This window comes from Taudactylus pleione, unplaced genomic scaffold (assembly GCF_031769625.1).
Source record: "Taudactylus pleione unplaced genomic scaffold, aTauple2 ptg000044l, whole genome shotgun sequence".
NCBI lineage: Eukaryota > Metazoa > Chordata > Amphibia > Anura > Myobatrachidae > Taudactylus > Taudactylus pleione.
In genome coordinates this window covers 3,432,866-3,456,852 of record NW_028284446.1, presented here as the reverse complement: position 1 = coordinate 3,456,852, position 23,987 = coordinate 3,432,866, and the positions used below count along the sequence as shown (strand labels likewise).

At 44.2% G+C, this 23,987-nt stretch overlaps 1 protein-coding gene across 2 annotated transcripts in view; it reads right to left on the bottom strand.

Moving 5' to 3' along the window:
- Positions 1-11,319, bottom strand: part of PALM (paralemmin) — a 110,204-nt gene extending 98,885 nt beyond the window's left edge. For both annotated transcript variants that reach the window (XM_088460339.1, XM_088460340.1), the window contains exon 1: positions 11,227-11,319. In XM_088460339.1, the coding sequence (XP_088316465.1) occupies positions 11,227-11,231 (5 nt within the window). In that variant the 5' untranslated portion in view covers positions 11,232-11,319. The remainder of the gene's footprint in view (positions 1-11,226) is intronic.
- Positions 11,320-23,987: the final 12,668 nt, after the last annotated feature.

The window sequence follows — 23,987 nt, the reverse complement described above, 5'->3', positions numbered from 1 at the left end:
GATGGTCGCAATGGTCAAGACCATCGTGACCATCGGGCTTGCGATGAGACCCTTGTGGTAGGGTCTCGTTGCCGCAAACCCAAGAGAGATTTCGGCTCTAACAGAGCCGAAATCTCTCCCACTGACATCATCTCATGGGAACGCCTCCGTTTGGGCAGCCACTCCCCCAGCCCGCCCACCAAAGGGGGCGTGCTGTCACTCAACATCGACAGCATGCCCCCTTTGGTACGAGACCCGGAGCAACGGAGTGCCCGTCACTATCCGGGTCTCGCGCATGCGTGCGCATGAGCTCTGGGCCACCATCGACCCGGTTGCGAGCGCTCAGCGCTTGAGACCGGGTCTGAATCAGGCCCTAAATACACATTAATCATATTTATGGAAATCACATATTACTGTCATGCCCATTAATCACTTATCAAACATACCCTAAATACACACACTAAGTAAACATCACTCTTATATGCATCAACAGTCACTCTTCTCATACACACTTTATTCATATATGTCAATAAAAGGGATGGGTACTAGATGACGGCGCTCGGGATCTTGTCGGTCAAAATCCTGACGCCGCCACCCTGACAGGGTTAGGATACCGACACCTGTCGGTAGGTATTCTAACCCTTCTCCTACCCCTAATTTTCCCTTCCCGGTGCCTAAATCTAACTTTCCCCCCAGTGCCTAAACCTAACCTCCTCCTCCCCACACCTAAAACCTAACCCTCCCCCCGTAGTTCTTAACCCTAACCCTCTCCCTAGTGCCTAACCCCGCTACTTACCGGCGGTTGGAATGCCGGCGCCAGGATTCTGACAGGTGTCGGGATTCTGGCACCGGTATTCTAAGCGCTGGCATCCCCTTTGCCATGATATTGACCACATCCCCCAATAAACACACATAAAATACAATGGGTCCAGTCCCATATATAAGCACCATTACCCCTCCATTAGTAGAACCCATGACAAGTAAAACCACTTGTGAGCAGCTTGGAGCTTTTAAATGTCAAATCTAACAGGTTGTGGTCATGGTGGCAGGGGACTTCAGATCTGGGGTCAAATTTGTAAAGGGGTATGGTGGTTGAGGAAAATTCAAATCTAGTTTCTGCTTTTTATGTAGGGATGATGTGGTCAGATCTGAGGTTGAATTTTTTAATTAGGTGAGGGGGAGCGTTTCAGATCTGGGATATGATTTGATGGAGTGGTATATATTTGGAGTATGAACTTAAAGGAGATAAGGGGGTCATATCTGGAGTATGATTTTAATAACTGGGTCTGATTTTAAAGGGGGGGTGATAAGATCTGGGGATTGTATTATACATGTAATAAAAGAAAACAATTGGGACTGATAATGTATTATTTGTTTTAAGAATATTATTATATGCTCTCAAATTGTTGGTGTATATGTAGTATATTTTGATTTTAATGTGTAAATATATGTATTTTTTATGCCAATCCAGTAATATTATTTTCTTACATAGAGGGCTAAGTGGTCTATTTACTGAGCAGTGTTAGGAGACAGGGTGAAAAGTGATAAGATAGTGATAAGGTGCCAGCCAAACAGCTCCCAACTGTGATTTTTCAAACACAGCCTGTGAGATAACCGTTGGGACCTGATTGGCTGGCACCTTATCACTTTTCACTCTGTCTCCTAACACTGCTTAGTAAATAGATCCCTAAATGTAATAGCCTGCGAGCTGGCGCCGCTGTGGGAATACATGCGAGTATGCCCGTATTTTGAAAGCAGCAAGCATGTTAAAGGATAAACCAGCTTGATTTATTCTTTAACATGCTTGCTGCTTTAAAAATAAGGTGCTTGCTGCTTTAAAAATAAGGGCATACTGGCATGTATTCCCACAGCGGCGCCAGCGCGCAGACTATTACATTTAGCCCATAGTGTGGGACTTTATTAAGTACATTTATTAATGATATTTTTTAAGATTTGCCACGGTCTTTGACAAGTGTCATCCTTGGTAATTGAAAACCATTTTGTCTGATGAGAAAATTACCATTTAAACCATGAGTGGAAAGCTGCAAGAATGCATTCTATGGGCCTGATTCAGAGATGGATGCAATGGCGATTTTTACGCAGATCGAGCGATTGTTTAGTAATGCGCATGTGCGAACGCCTCACAGCAGAGCGCAGCAATTGCATTGCGATGACGCCCACACCAAGGACCCACTCGCAAAGTGAGTGACAGATAGTCAGCATTTGGGGGTGGTAACAGGGGGGTGGTTACAAAAATGCAGACGTGCCTGACCATTTAAACGCTGTTTCATGGGCGTGCATAAATAAGGCATTGTGATCTCTTTAGCAGCACGAGAGCTCTCTGAGTGTCAGGAGAGCTGCCGAGTCTGTGGATGGTCAGACTTGCCACATATGAATCATGGCTGCGTGCTGTGCGTCAATGGTACCGATGTTTGCGCTGTAGCACATCGTTGTATGGCTATGAGAAGGCAGCAGTGGGCGTCCCTATGCTCTGGTGCGCTTTGGAAGGCATTAGCATATTTTAGCAACTGCGATCTTTGACAGCATGCAGTGGCGTTTGCATTACCGTCCGTGTCTGAATCAGGCCCTATGTCATTAGACAGCTTTCAACTGCACAGAGGTAATTTTGAAACTCACTCTATTGTATATTGGGCCTGATTCAGAGATAGACACAAATCCCATCCCCCCAACTGCGAATAGCTTCTGCTGATTAAAATGATATGCAGCATGCCTATATTCTGTGTGCTACTTCGGCCATATCTGCATGCTAAATGCTAAGTTACAGTGTCAGCGACTGTAACACTGTAATGTAGTGTTTTCCATGCAGATACAACTGCAGTAGCATATAGGATATAGGCATGCTGCATATAATTTTAATCAGCAGAAGTTGCTTGTGCATCCTATTCACATTGCTTTGTGAATAAGATGCATTTTAAGGGAAAAAGTCACACAAATAGACGCTGATCACTACGAGCCCCGCCACGTGCAAGGAAGCTAGATGTATGTGGACACATCTGTATATGGGGGCCTGATTCAGAGTTGTACGCTATTGCATTCTCAACTGCATTCTCGAGCGCAATGTATATGGGAAAATATGCTAATGTTTGCTAACAGACTCCCCACCTGAAATAGTGTGCGATGGACTGTGCAAATGTTGCTACACCCACTTCCCTTATCTGCGTTGTGTGCGGATCCGCCGGGAGTTTAGGACACACCACCATCGATGTGTAAGCTTGCGAGCAGGGCCCTCTTACCTTTATGTCTGTCTGTTACTACCCAGTTCTGTCCTATTAATGTTGTTTCCAATTGTAAAGCGCAACGGTAGAAACTGTTAATAAGTAAATAAAACATCAGACGAACATCGACACCTCGAGTAAGTCCTGGGCTGCGCTGGTTCCGTGTCCAACTGTTTCTCTGAAACTGGCCTCTGAGACTGAGGTTCTGCAATTGGGAATGCAGCCATGAGCGCAGGCACAACCTTGGAGTTCTCATAACTCGCCCACTGATCTGCCTCCTTTTGTGAACACTTTCGGACACCTCCCCGACCTACGAATGCCCATGGATCGCAGTGGTCTCCTCAGTACCTTGCGTTCACTGATACATTGCGAATGCCATCTCAAACTTTAGTTCCACTGCGTTTTGCTTATGCCCAGTAGCAAAAAAAAATTGCTAAACTGCATGACCATTGGCATAGTGTACAACACTAGGCACCTAGTTCACGGTAATGCTAGGAATTGAACAGAGCTCACTAGAATAGTCTCTGCTTTGTCAAATGGCACTGGTAGGTGTTGTATTTATTTACAGCCCCATATATTCTATTGCCTATTTAAACCTCTCCTGTATTTTTCCATCACAGTCTGCTGGTAGATAAGCCCAGGGCCATCGAGAGTTGTGACGGACCCGGGTACTGGTGCCCGGGTACACTTCTCCTCTCTGCTCACTAGCGCTGGCCGTGCCTGTATAGCTGCGCAGCCTCAGCAGCATATCGGTAGTGAGAGGAGACTGCTGCAGCATCAGTCTCCGCTCTCTCACTGCCCAAAGTGCCAACTCAACTGTGCTGCTATACAGGCGCGGTCAGCGGTAGTGGGCAGAGCAGTGGGAGCAGTTGCTGACCCAGGTACACTGGCCCAGGTAAGTAGTACCAACTAACCCACACTCGCTGCACCTGGATAAGTCAGGGCCTCTTGCTTGTGTTTGCCCCCAAGGCTGATCTTGCCAGCCGGCCCTTGGGATAGCCTGACAGTTAATGACTATTTGATAGGACCTTGCTTGTTGCATAGAGGACAAATCCTTTTACAAGTAGAGTAAAATAATGAGTGATATTTTAAATTACATTCTCTTAAATATTTGAAAAATTTCAAGAGATTAACTCATATAGGATATTGAGGGGCCCATTTATCATTACATATTTGCGTAATATTCACAAATATTTAGATGTATTAGGAATGGTTCCTTCATTTCCAACAGCAGCCGCAACCCCTATAGATTCCTAGGCGGATACGATGCTGTTGGATTTACCTTCGCATTCAGGAGCTTGGTTCCCGGAGCTAATGCCATCTACACGTCGCAAAAATTACCAAGCTCCCCAGCAATGGCTGCCGCGCATGCGCCAGTAGACTGCACATGCGCAGGAGTCGCGGCACAGGAGTGAAGAGACTGTCCTTGCAGGTGTTAGATAGTACATCCCGGCGCTATGATTGTATACTGCAATGCGATCATGGGCGCTGATATCTCGCCCAGATCACATTGAATATGTGATCAATGATAAATGGGCCCCTGAGACATAAACCTTTGTGCTAGGCAAAGAATATCACACAGCACATGCTGATTTCTATGTTAGCTGCTTCAAAAATAATGTCAGAAGACATTTTTTTTTTGGGGGGGGGGGGAATTATTTGCTGTTACCTAACATTTAGCAGGTACCTCCACCAATGAGAAAATTAGATTAAAAATAAATCAGGTTCCACTAATAATTTAAATTTTGACAAATCATTGTTCTCATTTCCAAATAAAAGCATATTAAATAAAAAAAGAAAATATGCTTGGCAAAAACCAGCTGTAGGGAGAGATTAAAAAAAACACAGTAAAACACAGGACTGAGAGGGGTGCTATTAGCAAATTCATTGCAGTCGGCAAAAAAAATAAAATATCACATTAGACATATCAAATAATAATACATATAAACAATAAAAATACTACACGCTATGGCAAAATCCCAGGAGGAATAGCAATCTCTCTACTTGTCCTCCTATGCACACTACCATGATGAGAGCCCTGCTCATTAATACCCCTTTCACACATAAAAGCAAATTGATGGGTCAAGCATTTGGACCATACATGCCTACTATCCCGATTTGGCCGGGAGCCTCCTGAAAATCGGGTGCCGCTCCCGGCCTCCCGGAAAAGTAGGCAGGTCTCCCGACTTCTCCAGTCCCCCCCGCAATATAGCGCTAAACCCCCGCTGTGGAGGGGCTGATGACGCGATTCGGAAATATCGGCATTGTGTAGCGGAGGCTGAGCCTAGATGACGCGATCGGGTGGCTCCGCCCCCAAACTCCACCCCTAAACACTGGTAATGTGTCTTGGCACGCCCCTCTATACAGGCCCCGCCCCCCTGCTAAACCGACCTGGCTGCTTCCTCCCGGAGGAAGCAGCCAGAATGTAGGCAAGTATGATTTGGACCCAGTAATTTGCGCACAAACACAGGTCCTTTTTCTGTGTGAAGGGCTCAACCCGGGTCAAAATCCTGGGACTTCGACCCTGGTTTTTACCAGGGTCGAAGTCCCAGGAATTGAGACCAGGGTTGACCCTTTCACACAGCAGAAATACCCGGGTTGATCGGCAAATTATCGGGTCCAAATTCCTGGCCCGGCAATTTACTTTTCTGTGTGAAGGTTAGTATGGCTGGAACTGGCAAAAAATGTCGAGTAAAAGCCAGGTTTTTCAAGTTTGTCTGTGTGAAAGTGGTATTAGTAACATGTAATAAGACCTCCTTTATTAATTCCAAGGGTATAACTCTAAAAAAGAATACAATAATAAGTCCACGATACTGCATGGAGTTTCTATATATTCTCCCTGTGCTTTCGTGGGTTTTCTCGGCTCCATCCACCAGGTTCTCTGGTTTCCTCCCACACTCCAAAAATATATTGGTAGGTTAGTTGGCTCCCAACAAAAATTAACCCTAGTGTGTATGTGTGTGAGCATGTGATAGGGAATATAGAGTGTAAGCTCCACTGGGGCAGGGACTGATATGAATGGCCAAATATTTTCTGCAAAGCGCTGTGGAATATGTGTGTGCTATATAAATAACTGGTAATAAACGCCGATCTGCAACTTTTACTAAAGAAACTGGTTTTCCAGCTTCCTTCTGTGCATTGTAACCATGCATTAATATCATAAGGAGGAGTTGTTTCTACCTGTTACGATAGGATATCTTCTTGTATCTAGATTCTGTTCTATGAAATTGACAGGAAATGCTGTATCTTCCACAGCATTCAGTGCCTTCTAAGTAAAGTTATCTCTCTGATTGACTTATCTTCCTCAATTCCCCATCCAGCAGAATGGCATTAGTGGCATGACCTAGTGCTTTGGATAGGAACCTTCAGCTCCAATACAATGCACCAGATCAATATACTTGACAAATAGATATCTTCTGTATTATCTTGTCATATGGATGTTAGAAAATAATGAAAGTTCTGGATAGTATTTGGAGTCCTTTCCCTGAGACTCCCTCTGTTGCTGAGATAATCGCCCTTGGCACTCCCCAGCTAATTGGACAAGCTATGATTCTACTATTAGGGGGGTGAGGGTTGTTATCTGAGTAATAGAGATTGATGTTCTGCTTTAATTGAGAATTATTGTTAAATTTTAATTTGTTATACTGTGTAAAATTAACACGATTAAAAAAAAAAGAATACAAAATGAATAAAAATAATACAAAACATTCATACTACTTTTTTTTCTAATGCCCTCATTTTTCATTATGTTAGATTGTTATCTTTTAATAGCCTGCAGGTTTATTTTGGCATTGTACTGCTGTCTATGACGATAGTTCATCACTGACTAAAAGCTCTCCATAGCAACGTACTAAAGAGGAGGTGAATAGTAATTACGCCATTAATATAATCAAAACTATCTATTTTTAAAAAGAAATTTGCTATTTATTTTTTCAGTGTACACAAAATAAAAAAGAGATTTGGTAAGTGTCATCCTTTAATCTCAATCTGAAATCTGTAATAAGAAATCCTTTTAAAAGCTATATAAATACAAAATTAAAATGTTTGTATATGCAGCAAAAAGATCAAATACTGTAATTCATTTTACCATGAGTCCTCACTGCAGCTCTGTTTACAAGCAATGTTTAATTTTGTATCCTTCACATAATAACAACTTCCATAGCTACCCCCATATATCTTAAGCTCGGTACACACTAGACAAGAGGTTTATTTAGTCTTCTCACTAGACTGTTTTAGCAGGACGCCGTGCTGTGCTCGATTTTAAAACTGCAAAATGCACCATGCCCACCTTCCGGTGACCCATGTGCCGTCCCCATCTGTGGGCTGCAGCGTCCTGCAGGGGAAAGGAAAATTGCGGTACAGCGATCACCGCCAGTCAACACATCTATTCACAGTGAGGGGAAAGCTGGGGGGGCAGCCCAGCATGTCTGTAAGTGCTGGGCACGCCCCCAAGAGTGACAAAAAGGGGGCACGTCTTAATGATATGCCCCTTTTTCTCATGACCAGACCTCCTTTTTGGGTGCGCAACAGTGCCCTTTTTATGGCCCGGTGCCCTGCCCAGCACTGGACCTAGAATCTAGTGGAGAGGTTTCCAAACTCGGTCCTCAAGGCACCCTAACGGCCAAGGTTTTAAGGATAACCATGCTTGGGCACAGGTGACTTACTTAGTACCTGAGCTCAGTCTTTTGATTTAACCGCCATTTGTGCTCAACCATGAATATCCTTAAAACCTGGAGCGTTAGGGTGCCTTGAGGACAGAGTTTGAGAACCTCTCCAAAAGACGATATGTTGCCAGCGGATCGGGCTGACATATTGTCCACATTGACCAGTGTGTACCCACTATACACGACCATGCACGCTCCCGCGGGTCGGCACTGCTTGTAGGGCCGATTGAACAACCCAGATGCCGACATCGGCATAGTAGATGGAGCCGGTGCCCGACGTATCGGGAGATCAGTCACTGCATCGTGCAGTGTGTACTGACCGCCCAATATATCATGCGGTTGGGCGTTGCATCGTTGGGTACAAACATCGTTAAGCTGTGTGTACCCAGCTTAAATCACAGTCCAAAGTGGTGCTGGCATAGGACAAAAAGCTGAAATGATGAATGTTATACTTGTTGTGACATCTCTGGGACTGCACAAGTGTCTCCGCCAATCTGCAGTTTTACAGAGCATTTCTGCTTTCCAGGAAATTATCTAGCAATCACATGTGCTTTTACTTTGAACAACCACACCATTATTACAGATAACACTGCCCTTCTAAGCCAGTATTTCTCTAACTTGTTCCTCATGGAACCCTAACAGTGCTTGTTTTTAAGGTATCCTCAAGAATACTTAGTACCACAAGTAGATCTATTGTGTTAGTGAATTAACACACCTGTGCTCCAGCTAGATGAGAAAACATGCACTGTTATGTAGGGTATACACTAAATGATAGGCTGACTGATCCAACGATTTGTTAAGTGTTCTGCACAAAGGATATGTGCATATACACACACTTACCAATCGGCAACTTGATATGTCAGTCCACAGGAAGCAGTTGTGATGTCATTGTCGCTGTTTCCTGCAGCCAGTATATGGCCGCAGAAACCAGTGAAAAGGACGTCAAAACTGGTTCCTGTGGCCAGACATATCGGACGGCCGATTGGTAACTGTGTGTATATGCACATATCCTTTTTGCAGAACACCTACCAAATCCATCGTTCGGGTGTGTGCCCCACATTACAGTTTCATGATTGCCAGGTTTGAGAAACACTGGTCTAACGACAGAACAAAGAGCATGCTGGACTCATCAGTTATATGAGATTGATTTGTTAGCTCAGCTCAGTAATATACTGTCACTGTCTCTGATATAGATATGTGCTGAAAAATGGTTTTACTTGACCTTTAAGAGTTCATACACACAAACATCATCACCATTAGTGCGGGAGAACCTATGTTATGCAGTGTGAAATTACTAGAAATGCAGATTACAGAATTTGTCTTGTGTTGTTACTAGTAATAAAAACCTCGCTGGTTGGCTGCTGCAGCACAACGGTCTTCTATTGGCTGAAGCTCAGCTAGCCATACACATCAACTATACAGGAGGTTACAATTTCCTAGAATTTAAGAGCAAGCCAAACCAGGCCCGACACTTACTGAACTAGAATTTGAATGTATTTATTCACCAAAACATGATAATCAGCTGTAAACTGTAAGGTGTCATTTCTCCCTTGGAAATTGTCAAGCTTGAAGAATCTTTGGTTTTAAAATAGAAGCCAAAACAGAATATATTTTTTTAATGTATTATTAATTTTTTTTGCCACTGCAGTTATGGAGGAATGACATATATATACGTCTGAACGACAACGTATACAAGTATAACAACAGCCAATGGCAGAAGACTTTGGAATATACAATTTTATTCTGGATATTTTTTTTTCTTATATAGATAAGCAGTAATTTAACTAAGTTAAATAGCCACTCTAATAATAAAGCTTCAAATGAGCTGAAAAGTGTAGATTTCTTTCGCTGTAGGCTACTTCTATTATTGCATTTATGTGCCATTAAATTGCTGTTATTATATGATCAAATATGTTATTATATAATTCTGTTTGTTGGTGATTAAATCCCTGTGCATTATTGTATGGCTCTGCATGATAATGTGCCACTTGACAAGCATTAGCTATTACTGTATTTTCTATGTTGTTAACATGATGTAGTGTTATATTTCACTTCATGTTGTTAGATCTCACTATGATATTTGATTGCTTCTTGTAGGAGTATTTTGCTAGGAAGTGAATTGTTGGCTGTGCTAGGAATTTGAACCTTGTTTTGGAATGTGGCTCTTGTTCCTACTGAGGCCACTCACTCCCTGTTCCCTTTCCTGCTCATTCTGTCTACACTCATGATGTCTCCCTCCTTCTCTTCTCCCCCACAGCCTCTGCTCTCTGCATGCTTTCATCTCCCTCTCTGACTGTGTCTCCCTACAGTCTTCCAGGGCACCTTGCAGCAGTCTCCATTCTGCAAAAGACATCATCTACAGTGCTGCTCAGGTGTGATTTCAGGTCTTACAGGTACTGACAGGCATCACACAACAGCAAGGACAACAGGTGGCAAAAAGTCGGAAGGTAGCAAAGGATCAGAGAGATCTCAGCTACCTGCACACGCTGCAGCTGTATTGACAGGAACCTGGGACCAGAGGGAGACTCCCTATCTATGCTGGCAGAAATCTCACACCAAGGACACTAACAGCAGCGCATCAACAACATAATATCCATAAGTGCAACAGAGGAGATATAGTAACTGGGAAAGATGGAGGCAGGGAATTTCAGGACTGGCAAATGGATACAACTATTGACATTATAACAGCAGGAGGATGTAGAGGACAATCAGAGGGAGGAGCGGCCGGGCAGCAGCAGCAGGGATGCAGGGAGTAGATGTGATTACAGGAAGATCAGGAATTTGAGAAACCAGCACAGGGTTCAAAAATGCAGGGAGATATGGGGAGATGGGGGTGGTGCGCACAGATAGGAGACACAGGCAGATGCACAGGGGCCTAGGTGCAGCCAGGAGAATGCACAAGGAAGGATGGGGTTACACAGGAATATACATGGGGCACAGGAGGGTGTGTGCTGGATAGGGGTAGGTGTATAGAGAAAGCATGTAGGAATAAAAGCAAAGACAATCTATCGGAGCATGGCAATGTTTAAGGATGGTGACGCTTCGATGTAGGCACTCCGTTATACAAATGTAGGTGCTCAGCTAGGAAGACCAACACATACGAGAAATGTGCAGAAAACAAGTGTGGAAGCTGACAGAGGAAGAGTGATGGTCAGATAGGTGTGCTAGAGACAGGGCAGACAGAAAGCAAGGGATGCAGGGCAGAGGTGCTGTGACATGTAGGTGGGTGTGGGTGATGCAGGGAGAGTGTGAGTGATACAGGAGGTGCGCTGGATGGACAGCATGCAGAAAGCAGTAGTGATTAGGGAATGGGCAGGGTTTAACATTGCGAGTTCTCTTGTACTCACTCCATGGTGCAAGCTCCTGCAACAGCTCGGGGTGATGTGCAGGCGACAGAGCCTGGTCTGGCCCTGAGTGTGTATGTGTGTTGGTGTGAATGTGAAAGGAGGGAGGCACCAGCAGGGCAGTAGCTACTCTATATTATCTATATGTATTCAGCGCCCTCTGATGGAAATAAAGGAAACCGCATGTTGTATACAACTTCATAGCGCCTTCTACAAGTGACGTGAAACGTCATACATATATGCATTTGGCTCCTGACTATTGCCCGTGCTTTGGGCAGTGATATAGTGCTGGTCGGTCCTTCTCTTCCAAACTTTTTATCAGTTACACCACTTCAAAGGTTTCCAGAAGTCCCTCGGACTTCTACAATTACCAGAATCACATTCACTCAGCATTGTAATTATAATTGTGAACCTCTGCGCAATAGTTGTTTGAGTTCAGAGTATTAATGGTTCCTCAAAATATGTAATGTTCTGATGACATGGAGCTAAAAGCAGCTCACAAAGAAGGGATGGCTAACCCCTGTAAAGACTGGTGCAAAAATACAGAAAGAACTGGGAGTGCTAAAAGTCACTGTAAGTATATTTAATACCTCAATTAGAAATATCTAAAATAAAGTGCATATAAATGGTATAAACATATAAAAATAAGTATGCATGCTACATCGAACACGTTGGGAAATAACAAATAAGAAAGGGATATCCCAAAGAGAGAAGGCCACAGGATAGAACCAAAAAAATATCCTCTGAGGAAACAGCCGGTCATTGCAGGCTGAGAAACGCGTCAGTTTTTGTTACCCCCGCAAGCTGATGTACCCAGGACTATACTACTGCATCCATTCAGTCGACTCTGGTATTATCATCACACTACGGGATCGTTTTTCAGTCATCAGGAACATCTCTTGCTACAGCCCTTATTTTTATATGTTTATACCATTTATATGCACTTTACTTTAGTTATTTCTTATTGAGGTATTAAATATACTTACAGTGACTTTTAGCGCTCCCAGTTCTTTTTGTATTTTTGGGCCAATTAGGGAGCCTACAGAATATCAGTCTTTTCGATTTTTATTTTTTATCAAATAGCTAATTGACTGAAGTGGTTTTATTAAAATCAAGGTGTCAAAAAAGAAAATATTTTTTTCAATTAGTTTTTTTTTTTTAATCACTTTCAGTGAAGGAAAAATATGATGCATCTCTCCTACACTTTTAGTTCTAGTATTATCTTTCTCTAATAGTAGCTGATATACACGTTACACTGTATCTAATAGGGCTTTTGTCAGGGTTTATGTGACCTGGAGCTTTGCAAACATGTATAAAGGATTATCCACATCTAAATGAATCATGCCTACTCCCCAGACCCTTGGGCTGCCATCATTGTACATTGTAATTTTTGTTAGCTTACATTATCAGTACCACAAAGTAATGCTGGGTACACACTGGCCGATATATTGGCCGATCAATTGATCGGCCAATATATCGTGCCCCCATCGGCCAGTGTGTACAGACGATATGTCTGTGAATGACGTCATTCACAGACATGTCGCATTGGCTGTGCTGCACAGCCGATGAACAGATATATCTGCAGACATATCTGTCCATTGGCAAGTGTGTACGGGCGATCAGACGATCGTCCGTGCACAGGGGATCTGCGATCGGTTACTATTTACCCAGGTCCGGCACCGCTCCCCATCCCTATTAGGTCACAGCAGCCCAGCAAACACTGCTGTGTGCTGGGCTGCACTAGGAGACAGTCCGAGGCTGCTAAAGCAGCATCCAGAGAGTCTCCTATGCCAAAGGGGGGGAGCGATCACGCTGATCGCACCCCCCATTGGCTGTGCACCAAGCTGAGGGGCACACAAAGCCCCCCTCCCCAGTGTGCAGCGCTGCAACGCAAATGGGTTTTTTCTCGAAGTGTGCGTAGTGACGAGTTCCGCAACTAGGTCACGCCCCCTACCCGCCCCCAGGCCGGCCCGACCCGCTGCAGCCACTGCAACGGCATACGCAGCTTGTGTACTCACTGCATGTGACGGGGTTAGCAATGTCTGAGTAAGGTCAGACCTGCTGTAATTCTGCATGAGGGGCCAATGTTAGCTGATGTTCCCGATGTAAATGCAGGATTGCAAAATATTACGGATGTGCAAAAGCGGTAATGGACATCTCTATACTGGCTTTGGGCGTCTCTATAATAGCTTTGCGATTGCAGTCATTAGCATATTATCGCAGCATACCTGCATGTGTAAGCGCAGCTGCTATCGCAATCCTATAGATTGTAAGCTTGCGAGCAGGGCCTTCCTACCTATATATCTGTCTGTCTGTCAGTTTTGTTCTATTAATGTTCCAATTGTAAAGCGCAACGGAATATGCTGCGCTATATAAGAAAGTGTTAATAAATAAATAATAGCGATCCATAGTGAATCAGGCCCTATATGTGTAGATTCCACCAGAGCACACTGTCTCCAATCAGAGAAAATTAAAGAGAAGCTACCAAAGGATTTAGATGCACTAAAAAGTGGAAAACAAAGGATTGGGTGAATATTTAAAATAAAAAGATTTTTGATACATACATGTTGTCTCTTTTAGTTTTACAAGTGTAAGTATGTCATGTTAAATCAGCAGGGTTTTACTGTGCAGACTCCATCTTACAGTCCCTCCAGGAAAGCTTCATTCCCTGTACCATGATGGCCACCATAATTAGTACATGTGCAACACCATTTTGTGACATGATGGGAGACGGACTCCTGCTTAGCTCCTAACAAGAGACCTGCTAATTAACTGCTATTACACTGTAAAAGCATCCTGCAACCCTACACACAAGCATCATATACCCATACACTGGTGAACTGTATGAGACCCTGCTACACTTAAGCTCTGCTCCATTAACAGTGTGTGTACCGCAGTGAGTATGGCTGTACCTGCTGCAATATCCAAATAAACCAACACCACTGGTTAAGTAACTGGGCTGTTCATAGTTTGATACATCCGCTGGTGTGTGTCTATATAACTCTGAGCCTAATTCAGCAGTGCACGCTAGTGAACGCAGACTCCCAATGTTCGGGAATCTGCGCAGGTGCCAGGCCCACTCTGCACATGTGCACAATGGGTCTCCGAAGCCGCCTGTAAACTGGCAGCAGACTGCCATCAAGCTAAAAGGTATAGTAAATTATACAACCTGGAAGTTTGCTACGGAAATGCAGTTGAAATGTGAACATTTGTGGAAGATCACTATAGAACCAAATGCAGATTCAAGCCCAGATGATATAGAGAAAGCCATGGGCACCATAGACTTGAGTGTGGAGCAACATGTGTGCTCTATAATTATGGGAAAGACTCAGCAAAGGACATGTGAACAGCCCTGCAAACAGCATATCAAGATGGAGGCCTCATGAGGAGGATACATTTAAGACGTGTTGTATACCACCAAACTGAATGAATGCAGCAGTGTGAGAGATTACAAAATTATGTCTGTCTCTCAGCAACTAACATCTGTTGGAATGCAAGTGGATGATGAGGAGATTGCTACAACAATGCTGCAGAACTTGATGCCTAGGTTTGACTTCCTGGCTGTGGCATTGGAGGCAAACACAGCAACAACAGACACAGTCAGGAAAAGTTATTACAGTTAAAAGAATGAGTGCCTGGTAATTTAAGTGCTGAGGCAACTGCATTACATACAAAAAGTGAAAAAAAAAACAATTGTCACAAGATAGGTCACAATGCCATTAAATGCAAGTAAACAAATATGAATCCTATGCAAAGCAAGAAATGCAACGGTAGAGATGAAGCAGCCCTGGATGTTACAGATAACCGCAGAAAAGACTGTTGGTACATTGATTCAGGTGCAATAAGGCATATAAGCTGCAATGAGGAATGGTTAAACAAGTTAACCAAGTGTGACCCTATCATTATCACATTAACCATAGATGGTTTCATGCCATCGATGGTAATCATGAATTGAACCATCAATAATGACCTTCGATGGACTCCAATGGCCATCCTTAGCCAGAGTTGCTGTAAAAACGGATAACATGGAGGGAGGATGGTCAGCATAGTTATCCCCTGCTGCATCAATAGGCTACACATCCCCTGTCCTCCTGCCTGTTTCTGTATTGTCCCTCCTCCTCACTGACAGCAGCAGCCTCAGCAGGACTTACCTTACAGGCAGCTGCTTTATGTGGTTTATTGCTTCCTGAATGTGTATGGCTGCAACAGAAGAGGAATGGGATCTCCAACATGTAAATTAGGGTAAAAAGGGGTGAGGGGGATAGATTATAGTGGATAATAGTAAGAATAAGTAGGTTAGAGATTAATGCTTTAATGGGGTTAATTAAAATTAAGGATTTTTTTATGAGACTGAGGGAGATAATTAGGGGGTTAATGTACAAAAATGTAATTATTTGATGATGTTGAGGTTAAATAATAATGGGGATTATGTAGGTAATTATTGTAAAATGGGTAATTATATTAATTACATTGAATGGGGTTGTTACAATGATGATGAAGTAGTTAATATTTTATGAAAATGTTTAATTATTGATGAGGGAATTATATTGTAAAACAGTCAAAAATACTATTATATGGCAGTTACTGATGCTTTCTGTATTATAAGGCAGTCACTGTGATGTTCTCTGTATTATATGGTGGTTACTGTGATATTCTCTGCATTATATAAGTACTGTAGAGTGTGATAACTATCTACTGGAGTAAGGGGCACCAAGCTGAGTCTTTGCTCTGGGTAACAGAAAGTTTAGCTTCATCCGTGGCAGGGAACACTGTGTTTGAGAAATGTAATACCTGCTGGTTGGGTATGATTGGTCGATATATATCATGTTGATATTCATCGTGTCCACATGAATGAACTGTTGAAAAAGGGTCTTACCTTGTCCCGAGGCTGCAGCAGCCCCAGTGTCTTCTTTTGGTTCCTGGAGGTCATGTGAGGATCAGAGGTCTCAGCAGCAGTGTTCCGGTGAGTATTTTCTCCACTATCTATAATTATAATTCCTCAACCTAACCCTCCCCCTAGTGCCTAACCCTAACGCCCCCCCCCACCCCCCCAATTTAGTTGACTGCTTCATCTACACATTATTTCACTGCTTTATTATATGCTAAGCAACCAAGTATTAGCTGCTGTATCGAATTACGTTTAGCCTTCTAAGGTAAATTTGTTTCACTGCTAAGATCATAGCTTCGGCTTTTACTGCGTGCGATGAGGTTAGCAATATCTGAGTAAGGTCAGACCTTGTGCAAGTGTGTGTGAGGCTGCGATGGTACTCGATGTTGCAGATTTGCTAACTATTATGGATGTCTGTAAGGTAAGGTGGACGTCCTTATGTAGTGCTGCGACGACATAGCGATCGCAGACATTAGCATATATTCGTAGTGAGACTGCGTGCGCAATCGCTATTGTGATTGCAGTTGCGATCCATACTGAATCAGGCCCATTGTTCACACACAAAAGCATTTTTGACACCGCATCCATTCACAAAAAGTACCATACTTACCTAGCTGTGACATTATGCTACCCTTCCCCCTTCCAGGCATGCTGGTGGAGCTGGCAGAGCAGGGGTGCAACATTTATTAATAGCAGTATTTGCAATTTACCATTACAGAAAAGGACACCTTGATCAATGAATGCTCTTTTCACAGCCTAAATACATTTCCATAATACTACATTTATCTAATTTTGAGGAATTACATGTATGTCTCTAACATGTGTGGAATGCACAAAATAAATTCTTGAAATTGATTGTCCTTATTATATGCACCTAGCCTTATTTACTCCATAGATACAAAGAAATTTGATATATAGTATATGAATAGGAGAAACATTGTGCCTCTGTACAAATATATATATACAAAAAAGCCCGGCACTCACCAGTTCTAGGTTATAACATGCTCTATTGCCCTACTAAGGGGTATCGCTCCCCCACTATTGATCCAGAATTGCAAGAGGCGGCACTCGGAGACTCCAGTATGCAGTGAACAGAAACCCTCCAGGGTAACTTTGTTATGTCATGCAAGTCGACGTTTCGGGGAACGTGTCCCCTTTCTCAAGACAACATAATTGATGTAATGCAAACAAGATGTATAAATAAGAGAGACACCCACATACCCTCAGACAGGTGTGCCAGATAGATGGTAGTGCCCCCGCAACTAGCCTGCCCCCTTTTATCTCAACAGTTCCCTAGTGTCTCCCAAGCCAGCCCCCTTCTGTCTCTCCAGCCCCCTTCTGTCTCCCCAGCCAGCCCCCTTCTGCCACCCCAAAGAGCACCCTTCTGTCTCTCCAGCCAGCACCCTTTTGTCTCCCTAGCCAGCACCCTTCTGTCTTCCCAGCCAGCACCCTCCTGTCTCCTTAGACAGCACTCTTCTGTCTCCCCAGCCAGCACCCTTCTGTCTCCTTAGACAGCACCCTTCTGTCTCCCCAGCCACCACCATTCTGTCACTCTAGCCACCCCCCTTCTGTCTCCCCAGCCAGCCCCCCTCTATCTCCCCAGCCAAGCACCTTCTCTCTCCAGCCACCCTCCTGTCTCCCCAGCCAGCCCCCCTCTATATCCCCAGCCAGCCCCCTTCTGTCTCCTCAGCCAGCAGCCTTCTGTGTCCCCAGCCAGCCCCCGCACCCAGCCCTCTGCAACAGACACACACTTACCTTGTCTTCTGGGCGGCTGATCCTCTGTCAGCAGTGCGGCTGGCTCCTCTGTCATGATGTCATGCACACCATGTCACAAAAGAGAAAGATAAAAACTTTATTGTACTGGGCAGCCACCGGCAAGAGAAAGCGGCTGCCCGAACCCCACAGATCCAGATTTAGCCGTTGCCAGCACTGCTGCAGTGATTAGCAGGGCTCAGTCAGCATTTAGAAAAGGATTATTCTCATAGAATCGCGTCATTAGGTCACGCCCCCTATTCGCGGACCTGCCGGTCTGCAAGAAAATTCTCCTTATTCTTCCCACTTCACTAGGAAGTGGGCAGAATGCAGGAGAAGTGCCTACCCTCTCGTGGGTGCGGGGGGGGGGTTACCCAAAAAATCGGGAGCCTCCCGTGACTTCCAGGGGAGGGAGGTATGTATGCCATAGCAGATGGTGTTAACTACCGGGGCCATGCTTTGCATTCCAAACCATGCTAAATCAGACTGCATAGCAATCCCCATAGTAAGTTATGTAAGCTGCTTTGCAGTCGGAAATGGAGGAACCACTACAGATTTCAGAGATACCTGCTGCAGTCCTTCCATGGTAAATCCAGAAGATCTGTAATATGTGTTGGCAAACCTGAAAACACCTGATATCTCGCAAGTATTGTTTAATAAATATGCCCCATAATACCTGCATTGATCTGGTTTTTCCATATATTTTGTATTCATATTAAAAAAATTTAATTTATATAAATGCACACAACACTTTAAAGGCAAGGGCCCTCATTCAGAGCCGTTCGCTATTTGCGGTCGTTCGTTTAAAAACAAGGGGTGGCTATTCAAATGATCCGTACGCACATTGCAGTCTGTTCACACCTCTAAGTCTGAACGAACGAGCAAAACATACGCTCGTTTATTTGTTAAAAACGCCCCCTGGCCGCTCACACCATACGTCATGTCCGCTATTTATTAGATTAATCGAGTACATCGACCAGCGTATGAACTGCTCGCTATTCTTGTGGTTGGTGTTTGCTACCACAAATTTGCGAGCAGTTCTGGCTCTAAAATAACCCAGTGACGTGGTCATTGACGCTGCTATATTAATTATGCACACCCATAAAACGCCCGTTTTGACCTTTAAGCACGCCTGCGTTCGGATCTCCACTCCCCATTTTCAAGCACCTTCCCCTGTTACCATCCACATACGCCTCATTCTGTCACTCAAAATAGCAGGCACTCGCTATATAGCGTACAAACGATTTTCGGCCGCACTGACTGGTTCGCGCATGCGTACTAAAAAGCGTACGCATGCGCAGATGTGCAAACATCGCTCGGAACGAGCGTACTGCCGCTAACGAGCGGCTCTGAATGAGGGCCAATGTGTCTGATCCAGGGTAGGAATAGGCATAAATTACCGTTTTATAAAATTGTGTATTTCTGGGGAGGTTGGGGGAGGATTTTTTCGCCCTGGGCTCCATACTGCCTAGAAACGGCCCTGTGTAAAGTTGTGTACACATGCAGTAAAAGCTGATACTGAGAATCATACTGCCATTGCCAATGCCAGCCTTCTGTACAAATGTGATTGCCAGAGCCATTGCACAGATTACATTGCCAGTCACACTACACAGACCACACATTTTTGAGCACGAAATGCAATATCACAAAAAATGATGCCACCTGGAATCACCAAAACCCCACAAAACCAGGTCAGCCACACTTTTTAATCAGTTATTTCCACTTTTGAATAGTTCACATCTCAAGTCAAGCTTACCTTATTAGTACTACTGTCAGGAATAGTTGGCAAATGTCCCTAATTTCCAGGGACAATTACATTTTCTAAAGCTTTTCCCCTGGACATGTCTCTGTTTCTTAGGACAATAAACAATAAAATCCATATTTACTAAATGTTAATTGCAATTCTTACCAATTATTTTATTTATTCATTAAAAAGATATCCCCCAGCACAATTTAGTGTGCTAGGAGATATCTAGGAGAAACCCCTTTCTGTTTTTCTGTTTAGTATGACCCCTCCCCTTCATGCACCTGAAGTGTATTGCCAAATTAATATGAGCAACTTCCATTTTATGTCAACTCTCCCTGATTGTCAGGAAGACTACCTGAAATTGAAATAGTGGCAATATCCCTGACCAGTGGCAGATTTTACCTAGGGGCTGTGGGACTGCAGCCCCCCCTCCTCCCACAGGAACTGCCTAGGCTAGCAGAAGTGGTAGTGACTTCTCATTGGAAGCACTCCCTGCTGATCACAGCTAAACAGGCAGTCCCAGGGGGAGGTGTTTTCTCTCACTGGGACTGCCAGTCCGGACTGCAATAGCAGAGAGAAGGATTCACATGGACTCCCCTGTTATAACGGCAGCCCTATCTGGCTCATAGAGGATGTAGCTAAAAGCCAGCCTGTCTGCTAGCCTAACAGCAACTCTGGGCTTAAGCCACGTCCTTATTTGGACCACACCCCCAGCACCTGCCGGACATAAGACCCGCCTCCCAGTGACATCACCTGTCAATCACCGGGATTGCAAGGGAGGAGAGGGATAATGTGCACTGCAGACCTCCCCATGGCCAGACAGGTAAGGAGCAGTCACTGTTCCTGACTCCTAGAAGAGTCTATCAATCTCCCTGATTGCACCTTACCCCTATTATGTAGAAGTTATATACTTGAAAAAAAAAGAAAAGAAATCAGAGATACAGTATATGCATTCAAATGGTGTAATCAGGTAAAAGGACATATGCCCCTATTGTTAAGCAGGCTATTGAGGTTTGGATGGCTGCGAATAGTCTGTTTGGTCCTCAGGAATAGGACTCGGATTTACCACTGTGGGACAATGGGGGATTCACTGAACTGGGCGGCTTTGATGGCAAGACATTCTGGTCCCTTTATGGCGTGACTTCCCTAGGTCACATATATCTAGATGCCTTGCTTAAAACCTTTGATCAGATTAAATCTGAATTTTGTGTGCATAATTCTGCTTTTTTTCGTTACCTGCAGTTCCGTCATGCTTTGGGTGTCCAGTTCGGGGACTCCCCTCCCTCCATTCCTGATTCTCCTGTTAAAAAAATACTGCTCTCTGTGGGTGCCTGTAGAGTTGTGTCTGCTATTTACTCTACTTTAAATGCACATTCTTCTAATGGCCTTGAGCAGTCTCTAATACCTAGATGGGAAGCTGACTTGGGGACACTTTCAGATGAACAGTGGACACTTATGCTTGGTAGCAGGGCAGATTGGGATGGAAAACCAGCCTGGGAAATTTCTCAAGCAGCCCTAAATGGGGATTGAAGTCTGTGGAGGATGGCATATTTTAATGTGTCTGATGGCATATATGGGGCCTCAAGATTGGCTGAAGGTATATAAGAGTTTATGGAAAAGTGTGATGACATAAAAATGGGTCTTCCGGCATATAAGAGGTATATGGAAGGGACTGACAAAGAGCGGCAATCAATGTGCAGGGGCAATAATTGTGTGTCAGGAGGGTAATAAATTATAATTCATCACTAATAAAGCCAGAGCTGGTATGAGGCCTATGCCTCCTCCAGTGTTGTGTTCAACATTGTAATTATCCCACTCCCATTTTAATTACAATGATATTGTCACTCAATGTTACTTCTGGCCCCCTTCGCCCTCCACTTTTTTAAATTGCTAACAAAGATAAGTTCACTTCACTGCTATATTGTCTCCTGCTATAAGTACATAGCATAATGCTGATGTGAGAGGCTAAGAGGTAGATTTGCTAAAGTTTCTCAAAATGAAAAGTGGAGGTATTCCTAGCTATCATTACTCTCAGGCAGTGCCTCATCTGTCATACACCTCTTACTCAAGTTTTGACTATAAAAATTATTAGAATAATACAAAGAAGATATTTATAATATTTTCTTTAATTTTTTCTTATCATTTTTATAGTCAAAACTCTGCAGTATACCTAAGTATCACAGGAAAGACTCTGCCTCACGTCATCGCACATCACTGCCTTATCCTTTCCGCCATCATTCTCCTTTTCTCACACCCAGCCACATCCTCTTCTCTATCATCCACATTCCCACATACTAGAGCCACACCTTTCCTCCATTATCCTCCTACCCTCATATCCAGGCCATATCCTCTCTTCTATCATTCACATTCCCTCATATCCCGGCCACATCCTTTCCTCCATCATCCTCCTTCCATCACATCCACGCCACATGTTCTCCTCTATCTTCCTGAATATTAACATGCTGCAACACCAAAAGGACAGTGTATCATGTAATATATTTGTGATTGTCACAAAGTGTAAATAGGGCCTTTACTTACATAGTAATCTATAGGTCAGTTGCAGCAGAGCACAGTTGTCAGAGAAGAGAGGCAATGAATGTACTGGCTTGAGGTGACATTCTGTTCCTGATAGGAGATGACTAGTGTCAGAGGCGTAAAAGAGGCACATGGAGGTAAAATAGTGGCTGGTGCCCCCAACCAGCACTCACATTCATTCATTCATGACCAACAACCCAGCATTACCCAGGCACTCCCATCATTCACCATTAACTCCCCTCCTCCATCATTCACCAACGACACCCCAGCAGCACCCAGTCTCCCTCCCACATTTACCACCAATGCACAACCCAGACACACCTCTCCTCATTCGCTACCAACACTCCTGCAGCACCCACCATCATACACTATTAATAGCTCTGCTGCACCCAGACAACCCCCTTTATTCACTACCAAAACCCCAGCAGCACCCAGACACCCCATCCTACACTACCAACACCCAGACACCCCCTACTACACTACCAATACCCAGACACCCCCCTTCTACATTATCAATACCCAGACACCCCCTCCTGCACTACCAACACTCCGACACCTCCCTCCTACACTAACAGCACCCAGACTCCGCCCTCCTACACTACCAGCACCCAGACTCCCCCCTCCTAAACTACCAATACCCAGATTACCCCCTCCTACACTACCAGCACCCATACACCCCATCCTACACTACCATCACCCATACACCCAATCCTACACTACCATCACCCAGACACCCCCCCTCTTACAATACCAGCACCCAGACACCCCCCTCCTACACTACCAACACCCAGACACCCCCTCCTAAACTACCAGCACCCAGATACCCAGACACCCCTCTCCTACACTATCAGCACCCAGACACCCCCTCCTACACTACCAGCACCCAGACCCCCCTCTCTTGCACTACCAACACCCAGACACCCCCTTCTACAATACCAGCACCCAGGCATCCCCCACCCACACTACCAGAAATCAGGCACACCCCTCCCACACTACCAGCACCCAAACACCCAACCCAATACACTACCAGCACACAGACACCCCCAGGCACCCTCCTCCTATACTAATTTTTTTTTAATAAATTCTCTTTATTTGCACAACTCCAATATCAAAAGTTTCCCTCATTATTCAACATAAATCCCCATAATAAATATATCAATTGTAGTCAAAGGAAAAATAAAGATTTGCACATAACCTACATAGACATATACTTATTCATAAATATACTGGGTATAAGACAATATTTTACATAGACAATGTCTATAGAGGATATAACTCCAATACCCTTAAGACTGATAATTTGGTTCCTTACGTTACAGGACATGGCAAGATCCCTAGCCTTAATAAATAAATCACTCCCCACCCCCCCAAATGAGGAGAAGAGAAAAAAAAATTACATATATTCCTCTTTCCCCCCAACCACCTCCATTCCTCACCTCACCATCCTTCCCATACACTATCCACATATAGTAAGCTTTATCAATCCCTTAATCATTTGAGTAAATACTTAATTCCCCCTGTCCATTCCAAATAATCCCTGTGAAACATAATTGTATTCTATCCTGTATTGGTCTAGATCAGGGATGGGGGCCCAGGGGCCATATAAGGCCCACGGAATCATTTGGTCTGGCCCTCTGAACTTTTTTCTGCTAGCCTCATCTGGCTAGCAGTGTGCCTAGAAAGGCACCCTGCAGCCAGAATCTGTACAGCAGGGCTGCCTGGAGCATCCTTAGGACACCCCAGACAGTCACACCGCTGCCCTTACAGCTCCTCGTTGCTGTAATCACCGGCAGTTGTGACCCGCGCCCCCATGTTACTTCACACAGAGGGGGCGTGGCCTGC